At 34.9% G+C, this 12,373-nt stretch overlaps 1 protein-coding gene across 12 annotated transcripts in view; it reads left to right on the forward strand.

The window, feature by feature from the left end:
• Positions 1 to 12,373, forward strand: part of DMD (dystrophin) — a 1,394,632-nt gene that overhangs the window by 1,114,722 nt on the left and 267,537 nt on the right. For all 12 annotated transcript variants that reach the window (XM_076355694.1, XM_076355734.1, XM_076355779.1 and 9 more), the window contains one exon: positions 11,981 to 12,170. In XM_076355694.1, the coding sequence (XP_076211809.1) occupies positions 11,981 to 12,170 (190 nt within the window). The remainder of the gene's footprint in view (positions 1 to 11,980; positions 12,171 to 12,373) is intronic.

A 12,373-nucleotide genomic window follows, 5' to 3' on the forward strand; every position in this document is an offset into this window, starting at 1 on the left:
TACTGAATATTTGTGGTTTACTTTGTGAGAGGAGTCTTGGATATGCAATGCTTTCAAAATGCTGGTAGGATGAGCTAAAAAAGCAATGTTACCCAGAATATGGTGTGATTCATCATTTCCACCTTTGTGAACATATTTTTGTGATTTTTGAGAAACTCTTTTTAGGATTAAAAAAAGGAAAGAGTTCTTGAGTTATTTCAGGAGAGGGTAGCGTCAGTAATGCAGTACTCGACTAAAAGGATCTATGGATCCTTGTGACTTCAGGGACATGTTTCTTAAAGCTCTTCATATCAGTGTGAATAAACTTAATGTTCCCACCACTTGAATAGATACATCTGTAGGCTAGTACTTTTATCACTTCCAGAAAGGCAATAGATCATCTGTAGGTCTGCTAAGTCTTCCCATGGACAAACAGAAATTACCTCAAAGAGAAAAGTGGTGTTGTTCTTCAAGTAATTTTTTTTTTTCAACTTGTCTGTCCCACAAGTGGCTTGCTGAGGTTTTTTAGACACCACGAATTCAGCTGATTGATAGTTTAGTGGTTTTGGTTGTTAACTGTAATCTAATGTTAATGATTTCATTATAGACAATTAAAAAGGAGGACAGCACTGGCATTTTGCAAAGAGGCCTTCAGCTTCAAATACTGAGAGCAAGTTAATAATTAAAACTAAGCAGGAAAAGTGAAAGTAGAACATCTAGAAGACCATTCTTTACTGCTCAGACAGTTGCTCTTTCCATTTTTTTTTCTCATTCTTGGTTTATATTTTGGTCTTGAGTGAAACAGAATTCTGCTGCTTTGTTCATATTTACTGTGTTAAATGCTGTTTATTCCTTTCTGATGAAAATGAGAACAGTTCTCATGTTATAGTGAAATCCAGCTAGGCAAAATCATTAAATGGTTTATGGCACAGAATTCTAAAGGGAGAGAGGTTTCATGGACTAACTTGAATCCTAATCAGAGCTTAATATGGACATTTCAAAGAAACACTCCATTTGAGAAATCTCACTCTTTTGCATCCACGGGAGGTGCAGGAGGAGCAAGGTACTAAGGAAGACATAAGTAGACCTGATTTTGTGAGAGAACAGAAATGTCAGTTTTTATTCTTACTCCATTAGAAGATTAAGACAAATATGTTGTTCTTTTTCTTAAAGGTGAAATTTTCTGAAGTAATTGGAGAGTTTTAGTCTCTATTTGAACAAGAACAGAAGCTAATGCTCTGTGCCCTGAAAGTCCAACCTTAAATCTATTTCCTATTAGTCTGCAGATAAATTAACAAAGTGTAGCAAACTGATTATTGCTCTCATCCAAAGCTTATTGCAACAAATGAATGTCTTTCTTTTCCCCTCAATAGACTTCTTATCAGGCTTCATGTCCTTCAAAACAAACAACTGAACAGAAATTAATAAAGCTGATGGACTAGCAGAGTGCCAGCAAAAAGGAATTTGACCTTAGCTGTCATTTTTTGTTTGCATTATTATTCTTGTGATAGCCTTGTTTTGTTTTCCCTGGTGTCTTCTATGGATTTTTTTTTTCTTTACAGCATTTCCTTGCTATTGCAAGCTTTGGTGCTTCATGATTGTTTAGCTTCTGATCAGCTGCTCTGCAGGCAGTGTAAGCTTTCCCCTCACTGGCTTGTCAGTCATGTTTGAAACTGAGAGGATAATTCAGTCTGCCTATTAAATTTTTAGTCTCTGGAAGTTACCACCAAATGTGTCAGTTGACAACAGTGGTGCTTGCTTTTTGTTGTGTGGCTGTGTTTTAACTATGAACAAAATTTCAACCACACGTTGTTTTTATATAAACTCACAAAGAAATTGACAAATGACAACGAATTGTTATCATTCTGGATGGGGATCGGTGGCACAAGAGACTGATGGTTGTGACTCTTATTGACCAAGGCAGAGACCTGAGGAAGTGGCAATACTGAGGGCAGATGGGAAAGCAACAGAATTAGCAATGTAATTTTCATGCATGTCCTAAAATAGGGGTGGTGAGAAATCATTGAGGAAAGGTGAGATTAAACTGGTAAATCTTGAGGACAGAGCTTTTAAAATGTATGTGATACAGGCACATAGAAGGAGAAACAGTAAGTAAGCAAGGAATTGGTGAAAAGGAAAAGATTAGTATGTCCATGTTGTTTAGCATCCAGTATCAATCACATCTTGACCAATACCCCAAATTTAACTGTACTGTGCTACGTTCCCTGACAAATTTAAAAAATGTAGAGCTCTTCCCCAGCTACTAAGCATTACATCTCCTGCAAACTATAAGAAATATTATCTCCTGCAAATGATAAGAAATAATAGCCAACGCTAGCTGGCATATCTGCAGATTCTTCCTTTGTGCAAGATATGTAATCGGTTATGTATCTGATACATATCTGCTTAAGCACAATAGTGCCTTGTGGCAATGAATTATACAGGTCTGCTTTTTGTTGGTAAAGAAAGAAAAAAATATTACTTTTATCTGTTTAAAATGTGCTGCATATTTTTGAGATTCCATTTGTTCACTTTACACAGTATATGGTAAAAACAAATTTATTGGAATTACCTAAAGTGCCAAGCTTGCAATATCCATTTCCCACCTTCTGCATTTTATCTTATTAATAGCTTATGTTTTCTTTTTTATTTTCCTTATTTTCTTTTTCTTGTTTTCTTTCCTATTATTTATATGATTTCTTATTTTTTTAGTTCATGTCAAATTAGACTTGAGTCTAATTTAGTTGTTGTTTTTTTCAAAATCGAACTTGGATGCATTTTCTGTACCCCACAACATGACTTATATATGCTGATTTTGGTTATTTTTTTGTTTTAAAATCTGAAAGAGATGCTGCTGTTTATTATCAGTAATGGAAAACAGTTCAGAAATTTCTATGAGTTCTTGGTGCTTAGAGTATGTCTGAGGTTGATATTTCAGGTATGTTAATTAATTACTAATACTGTCTATTGCTCTATTATGAACCATACACCTTTACTGATTCCAAGAGGGTAGATTTATTTTTGTGGTAGTCGACCTGTAAGTTTTGCAGTGTGTTTTTACTCCAAGGGACAGGAGGCAATTCTTCCAGCGCTGTCCTCTCTCTTTGTTCCTCTGGGAACACCAGCAGAATAGACTTGTTCAAATAAGATGGCACTAAGAAACCATAGTTCAGATCTGCCTTTGGTGACACCCTTCCTTTTTATACTGTGCTGACCCCTTGAAGCTGTGGACACTTGTCACTGTTACTTCTTTTCATGTTGGGGAAAATAAAAGTAGAAGCATGGAACATTTTTATTAAAGTTTGCTTTTGCTGAATTGGTTTTCACATCATGTCACTGCTTTAGTCATTTTACGTCTGATGTTACTCTCCTTTAGGCTGGTTGGGATGAGGTACCCAAGCTAGCATCAGGAGAGTGAGTTAAAGATGGACATAATATTTATTCCTTTTTTTTTTTTTAATAATAATCTTTCAGATGCTAGTATGTATTGACATCTTCATTAAGCTGTTGGTCTTGATTTTAAATACTAAGGTCCTTCAAGGCTACAGCTAGTTCAGAACCCAGCAGTGTATCCTGAGTTTAAATCTTCCTTTAGTGTCTGGTATTTTGGACACATCTATATTGAATCTTTCTGCTATCACATTCCCCATGATTTGTTCCATCTGGAATTATTCACAGTCCTTCCTGGGTTTGACTAATCTAAATAAATTCACCATCTTGCTCTTCACACCCTTTTCCCAATGGCTAATTAATGCACTGAATAACACCTAGTGCTGCTCCCTTGGGACAGGCTCCTAATGCTCAGGGTTGAATGTTATTTACATTGACTACATTGTATGTTCTTAATCTCAGTTTTGTTTCATTCAAGAGGCTTCTGTAACAAAACTTTCCATCCCTGCCATGATTCCTAAATAGCTCCTTGTATAAGGACTTAATTTGTGGATAGTAAATAGATTATATTGCTTTATTGTTAGTTTTCACCTTTTGCTTCAATTAATTCTAAGAAGAAGGTGGCAAATGTATTTTTCTCAAGGACACAGATTTTTATTGGTCCATAATACACTTATTAAAGAAATGTAGACTGATATTTACACATGAAAGCAGAAATCTTCTTGAGTACCTGTTCCCAATAGAGAGCTTCATTTCTGTTTCCGATGGAAACACAACACTTTAGTATTTGTATAGATGTATATATATAGTCTTTATAGGTGGTTTCTCCTTCTAGTTATATATTTGTTTGTGTACTGTCTGACTATGGAGGGACAACATTTAGCTAGTCATAAATATTAAAGATTGTTGAGCACAATTACATGTTCATGTGGTGTCATCAGCAGTTTACTACATGTATAATGTGCTTAGCTCAGATTGGGTCAAATGAACGAGTCATATTAAATTTACTAGAATAATGTCACTACTTGATATTTGGGACTACTAAAATTAATAAGATATATAAGCCGCTCTTGTTCAGATTGTCATTCTGAATAAGCTGTGGCACATTAAACAATCATACAGAGATCAGATTCAAAAGTACGGTTGTCATTAAAAATATTTAACAATTTCAAGTAATTGAAACAAACTATATTGCAGGTATTGGATAGCAGATGACAGCCTTTTTTTAGATCAGAAGTACAGATAATCAAGACAGAATTACAGAAGTTAATATAAGAAATCAAAATAGCACATAAATATATTAAAGACCTGTAAAAACAATGTGTCATGGTAATGCCATGTGGATTTTAAAAAGCTATTTATTTCCTTGACTGTTCAGTATTTTTATCCTTTAGATAAAGAGAGATTGTACAGTATATATAAATCTCTCAGTAAAGTATGGAAATTTAGAGATCCGTAGCTACTGCAAAACATGGAATTTGTGAGAAATATTCTCACAAAATTCTAATACTGCATTTCTGCATAACATTTTTATGACTAATTTATACACAGTCTTGTGCACGTACCTCACTGCAAGAGCAGAACGAAATGAAGATCAAGTAATGCTACAGGTTTTTTTACTAATGCACTTATACATTTACTTGTTTGCATTTTTAATAGGAAGGTTAACGACTTAGGTGGACTAAGAGAAGGTGGACTCTGTAGTCCACCCGTGCATACCTAATAAATGTGTTAATATCATTTGAACTTAATTTTTGTCAATTGCAACACAAAGGAGCCATCTCCAGTGTTTATTTGAGGTTAAGAAAGTTAAAAGTTTTTCTGTTTTGCTTTCTTAAGATTCTTCTGAGAGAACCTGTCTCTGTTTTTTAGTGTTTTACATTATTTTTGCTCCCATGAACTCTTAACATAATTGTTCTAATCTAATTTCTAGGAATCCTTTGTAGTACTAGAATATAGCTTGAAAGATAAAGATGACTACCATCTGAAAAAAGTAATATCCAAGCCAAATAATGGGACATTGTCTGCATGATCTACATCAATACCACCCCTTGCCTACTCAGTTATTTTCTTGTGATTTCTGTTGTGGATATAGATTGGGTTTCACATCCGTAGTCAACTTTATGCATACAGGTCTCTGATAAAACAGAAACTTTTTCCTCTCAAGCTTTGTGTGCTGTTCTTATATACCTTGTTAGAAAACCTGAGCCATGACTTCTTTGAGCAAAGAGGAAAACATGAAATAGGGAATCATTTAGTGATTCAGATATTCTTGTAGGAAATCATAATGCAATGCTATAGTGACAGTGTAACAGAGCTCAACACCAGATCTTATGGGATGGGAAGGTGATTTTTATTTTAAAGAGTTTCATATACCTATGTACTCTTGGATGTGTTTGTCCCAGCTGTCTGTCCAACATTTAGGCACCAAGATGTTTGTATATCTTAAATGTTTCATCCGTAGGAATTCCTTCGGATAACACAGAGCACAGGGGACATCACCTAATGATTTGTCATCACGTCCCCTGTGTTCTTCTTAGGTGGTCAACAGTGTGCTGGGTTTGGGATGTGCCTTCTGTGAACCTGGGTAAATGGCACTTAACTCACTGTGAATTATGACCCATTTTATTTGCTGGCTTTTGCCTTCTTGAAGTGAAGGGCCTGAGCAAACTGGGCATATGTAAGTCCATGGGCACTGATGGGATGCCCCCATGACTCTGGAGGGCGCAAAGAGGACAGAGCCAGGCTCTTTCCAGTGGTGCCCAGTGACAGGACAAGAGGCTGTGGGCACAAGCTGAAACACAGGAGGTTCCCTCTGAATATCAGGAAACACTTTTTCACTGTGAGGGTGACTACGTGCTGGCATAGACTGCCCAGGGAGGCTGTGGAGTCTCCCTCCTTGGAGGTGCTCAAAAGCTGTCTGTACATGGTCCTGGTAACTGACTCTAGGGACTCTGCTTGAGCCGGGGGTGTTGGACAAGAGGACCTCCAAAGGTCTCTTCCAAGCTCAACCATTTTGTGACTCTGTGACCAAATTTATGGAAATGAGCGACTGTCTGTTGACATCTTTTCATGCTTTCTACTGATTTCTCTCAGGATCAGAAGTTAATATTGTTTCTTTAACCATACCATAATCAAAAGTTACATTCTTTTCTTGCTAATAAATAGATAGTAAAAGTAGAGGCTGGATTTTTTTTGAAATTTTCTTTTCAAAAGTATTCATCTGGAAAAATGTTTATAGTTATGTCTTCACATTTCTGGAGACTTGTCCCCTCCATGTGATGGATAAGTTATTTCTTGCAAGATCATTTGAGTACGTGTGCTACTTCTTTATTCTTTTTTTTCTCAAATCCTGTTTACCAGAGATGGATACATTAAAAAGAAAATGGCTATCAAGTTAGTATTTTAGAATGTATTGCCATGCCCTTTCACCTGTGAAAAACTATAAATGTAAACATATTTCCTGGAAGATGAGCTGGCATGCAATTTTTCAGCTAATTGGAAAAAGCAGAACTAAGTCAAGGACTGCCAACCAGACTTCAGTCTTAAGATATGATGATGATTATTGTGTCAAATACAATCATGAATGTAAGCCTTGAATTGACAAGAGTTCAAGTTGTTTTTAATCAGGCTTTTATTTAGATTTAGGCCTCCTATTCAGAAATAACAACAGCTAGGTGGAAATGAATGATTTTAAAAAGTGAGCTTGGTTCCTTCTGCAAAAAGAACAGGATTAAAGAACCTTAATGTTTCAAAATCTTGTTGTGTTGCCATATAGAAGCCAATTCAGTGTTCGTTAACACATCTGTTTATACAAGACCATGTTAAATGTATCTTTTGGTTAAATAACAGAAAATATAGAGGTATGTTTCCTTTAAGGACCTTATGGTATACTTTATGGATTTCTTTGCATGAGCTGAAGTAAAGCTGAATCATCAGTTAATCTGATGAATGCATCAGTTATGCAGTCATTTCCATGACTAAATTTTGGAAAGTGATTTGTGAACAGGTATACATATGTTAAGGAAAAGAACTGCATCTCCCCAGACCTTGGATGAATTACCTAGAATATATAGAGGATATACTTGCATGACAGTGAATACAAAACGGTAAGTCACAAGCCAAATCAAGTGTATTTTCAATGTAAACACTTGATAATTATTTCAAAGTTTATTGAGGAGGAAGAAAACATTGCAAACCATGCACTATTTAAGAATTAGATTTGGATGAGTCTGCCAGAATTGCATGTGAGCACACAAAATTTCAAGTATATCCACTTTTGTCATGGCTTTTCGTAGCAGAATAGTCAGATCTCCTCACTCCCAGACTTAGTGTTTTGCTGTATTTATGCCTGTCTCCACTTTGTTAAATTGTCCAGAATTGTTGTTTGAAGGGTTACATTTTCTTCTGTTAAGAATTTTTGTCTTTGAAATTTGTCCAAAAAACAATTGAGGTAGAACTATCACAGAATATCCTGTTCCGTTTGAAGTCAGTTGAAGGTTAGCCATTCATCTCAGTGGAGTTAGAATTTTCTCTGTAAGGCTTTTATATCAAACATACTGAGTTCTGGTGAACTGAGTGTGAGTTGAACTGAGTGTGAGTTGAACATTGTCTGAATTTGCTGAATTTGGCTCTGGAATTTCATTATTTATTTATTTATATTTACATGATCCCGAGGAACAGAACTAGAGTTATAGTTTCTTCCCAGTGTTGCTGAAACTCCATAATAATAATTTATTAGTATTACTCTGTATTCTTATATTACTTCTGGTTATAGTTCCTGTTGTATTACAATCTTTCTGCAGTAGATCTATTTTAATCACATTATCTCCTTATAGCGGGGAACTTACTCTATATTTCAATTTTCTGTAGGAGTCTGAAACCTCCTGAATAGTAAAGAATAACTATATAAGATATGGAGTGGTTCTTTACAACTAATATTACTGTATTAGATTATATAGACATAAGAAACAGTAGGCAGTGTGCTGTCTCTCCTTACTCAGATGCCAACCAGTTTTGGTTACCAGCTGCTTCTGAGCTGAATATTACAGAGCTGGACCTTGACCGTCATCTTTATTTCTTTTTAGCAGTTTTATGCTTCTTAAAATACATTGACATATTGGAATAGTTGTTTTAAAATATTTTGAGTCAATCTGATCTGTCAGCATCTTTGTGTAATGTGCGTACTACTTAAGGCCCATGCTTTAGAGGGGAAAAAAATAACATGCGTGTTTATCTAAGTGTTTATTTAGTGTTGCTCTCACTTAACTTAAGATGATGCATGGTACAATAAGAACTGTATGTGCTGCCAGAGAAGTTTTCCAGTCTGGAAAGTGAGGCTTCTTTCTCTTGCATGGTAGCAAATCACTGTTCTGCTAGGCCACTGAGCTCAGCCCTCAGAGGTTGCAGCTTTAAACGAAAACTACACTAACAGTTTAATAGTATCCTTTGTGAGCCCTAATTGATTTCATGTAATGCCATCAGTGCATTTCACAGTCTTATTAAATTTAGTTGTTTCTACAGTAATTAAGGGTAAGAAAACAAGTGCCTTTAGAATATAATTATTTTCATAATCAGTTTTAATTACACTTCACTGTCTTAGAAAGCAAAGATTTTATCTTAATAAATTGTATCTGAGTAATTAATATGCTGTTTATTAGATGGCACTGTTGACTGCCTTGGAACCTCAAAAGAATGATATGTTTAGGAATGCAAGGAAAAACTTAATTCTACGTATTATAGACCATGAAGTGTGAAGAAGACTTAAACAGAACAATAATCTTTTTGCTTCTTTTGGTAGAATAAGAGAACAGTTTTTTCTGTTTCGTTTTAGTTTTGATTGTAGGATTACTTCTTTTTCTGACTTCTCTCTTTAATGGGAATACCAGAATTATTAAACATTATATTCACATGTTTTGTTGGGGCATTACTTGAATGATACGAGGGTTAAACTGGAATCTGTTCCATGAGTTCAGAGAATTGGGGTGTGTGTGTGTGTTTGTGGGGTTGTTTGGTTTGTTTTTTCTTTTTGTTTGGGGGTTTTCTGTTTGTTTTGTTTTGTTTTTTAAAATACTTCTTTTAAGTTTTGCCTAAGGGCTATTTAGAAAAGCCTCTTGAGTGAGTCCATCAGAACATTATTCTGTATCTACAAGTAATTTGTAATGATACCTCATATGTCTGTGATTGTTGTGTGTTGTTCAGATTCCCTTTTCTTTAACCTGGTAATTCTTAAGATATACTCTCTGGAAAGCGATTGGTTGTAATGTATCAGGAGATTAGAAATCCCAAGTAAACATAAAATGTTTTCAATAACATAAAAGATAACCTGTAATTAGTTTTAATTACAAAGGAATTAAAATGATCCACTTAGTTTCATTAATGATTTTTCTGTAGTTCACAATGCAAGTGTGATAATCTATGGTTATGATGAACATAGGGAAAATGTACACTTATCTTATGTTTTTATATTCTAGACCTATGCCAAGGCAAGAAGGGAAAATGTACACTTATATTATGTTTTTATATACTCTAGACCTATGCCTATCTAAATTTCATATCTGTGCTTGTGTTCTTATTTTTTGTAGCTTAAAAATGCACTAGGTATTTACACAAGTGGATGAATGAAGCTTTAGGTCCTACTTCTCAGGATACCATGCAAAAAGTTAAATATGCACAAATAGACTTAAGCCCTCCTTTTTTTTTTTTAACTCACTGTGTATTTGCAGAATGCTGTTATTAGAGCATTGCTATGTATTTATAGGAATTCAGGTGGATTGTAGTTAAAAATGTGCCTTTAATGTTTTGAAGGAACTGTTTTTCTACATGTCCATGTAGAATAAAGTTGGGAAAGACATCATGTTCACTATTCTGAAACTAAGTGTGTCTCACTCTCCTCCTAAGAGGCCCCTGGGGACACATTCGAATACAGGCTAAGCAGCGCCATGATGTGGTGCATTCTTGTAGATGACAACAGGTGCATCTGAGATAAAAATCCAGTCCTTTTTTTAAGCTTTAAAAAATTGGTGGATGACATTTTAGTGAGGCATTCAATAGCTTTCTCAGATTTTAAATCAAAAAAAGATCCAAGAATAAATTCCTTTTTTCACAAAATGGTTGGGAAAAGCAAATAAGATGATAAAGGATTAAAAATATGATAGAAATATGGTAGCTATATGGTAGGGATTTGACTCTTAGGGAGGATTTTTTTTTTTTCCCCCTGAAACGGTTGTCCTCACCTATACTCTGACTGAATTTTTCTGTTCTTACTATACTCTGCTGCAATTTACTTATATGCTTGTTGAAAAACGTGTTACATCAGTGCCATTTGGCAAAACTTGTATTAATTTTTTGTTTCTTTTCTTACTTCAACTAGGGTACTAGGTTTTAGTATGATATCATTACTTATCAAGGAGTACAACCTCTTCATAACAGCAAACAGGATTTGAAATAGAGATTAGCACTTAGAAATTTCATGGCCTCCTCTGGTAAAGTTATGATAAATTGCAACTTGAGAAATTATATCTGCTAAAATCTAGTATCTTAGTCTCTGTCTAAATAACTGTAAAACTAGACAGGAAATCTATCTAGAAATACCCAGATCACCACAGATTTGTAGACTAAACATAGGTGTGCATCAAATTGCATTCATTCCACTTGAAGTAACATAAATTATCAAATGACTTTACTGTATATTTTCTGAGCTTAAAAAATTACTCAGTTATCATGCTGATGTTAAACAAATATGCATGTAACACAATAGTTAAGTAGCCTTGACAGGCTCATCTTAATGAACAATATGTCATACTTACCTGCTCACATTTCTAAATCCATATTTAGCTCAAGTTCAGTGTAAAAAAAATCAGCGAATACATGTGACACCTACATTGTACACGAATGCTGATAGAACACAGATATACTGTAATGTTTTTTCAGCACCAGAATTGCTGGAGCCTTTAATCTTCTTTCCCAATCTGTGATTTAGATCTTCCCCAAGGGTAAAATAACCTTTGTATTAAAAAATTGTATTTTATCATGTAACTCACAGAGATCTTTCTTGTAATTTATCACATTCATATTAAAAAACCCAAAACAAAACACAAAACACCCCCCAAACTTCAGTGTTATTAGGGTTTAAGGTGTTGAATGCAATCTCCAAAGGTTTCAAGTCAGAAAAACTAATAATTAAGTTCATCATACTGTGCAGTGGGCAGGAACTATTTCGTGATTTCTAAAAATAAACAAGTTTTCCCACTGTAGTGTTAATGACAAATAAGAAAACAATCTTTGATTAAAACAAATTGGGGAATTACTTCTGATTTTTTTTTTAATTTTTTTTTTTAATTGTGCATGTTTCAGGCATAGTACTTTCAAAGAAGTACTTTTGCTTAATTTTTTACCAGATGAATTTCAGTTACTACTTCTCAGGAGCAAAGATAAACAAGGAACCCTATCTGCCAAACATACACTGCAAGTTGCGTAGCTAGCGTATCTGCAAACTTACCTTGATTGGTACATGAAAAATATATAGTGTGTCTTTGTTATATTTTGATTTAATGATTAAGATTTGTTTTCTTCCTAAGAGTGCTGCATTTGACTATTTGTACTTGCGCAGGGTTTGTGAGCGTGAAGCTGCACTGGAATCAGCCCTAAGAATGTTGCAGCAATTCTACCTGGATCTTGAAAAGTTCCTTGCTTGGCTTACAGAAGCTGAAACAACTGCGAATGTCCTGCAGGATGCTACACGCAAAGAAAAGTTACTAGAGGATGCCAAAACTGTTTGGGACCTCATGAAGCAGTGGCAGGTAAGTCAAGCGCTTCAGTTTAAAGATATATAAGGTATCCAAGGTGGTGTGGTTTTTTTCCAGTGTGCAGCTACTCAATAAAACTGAAATTATTTTGAGAAAGAGAACTGGTTCTACTACTAACCTTTAAGTGTTGCTTTGGAAATTGTTGCAGGGATCTAACGTGAGTCACATCATGATTCTGTCTGTCATCTTTCAGCATA

Source organism: Aptenodytes patagonicus, chromosome 1 (genome assembly GCF_965638725.1).
Source record: "Aptenodytes patagonicus chromosome 1, bAptPat1.pri.cur, whole genome shotgun sequence".
NCBI classification, from domain to species: Eukaryota; Metazoa; Chordata; class Aves; order Sphenisciformes; family Spheniscidae; genus Aptenodytes; species Aptenodytes patagonicus.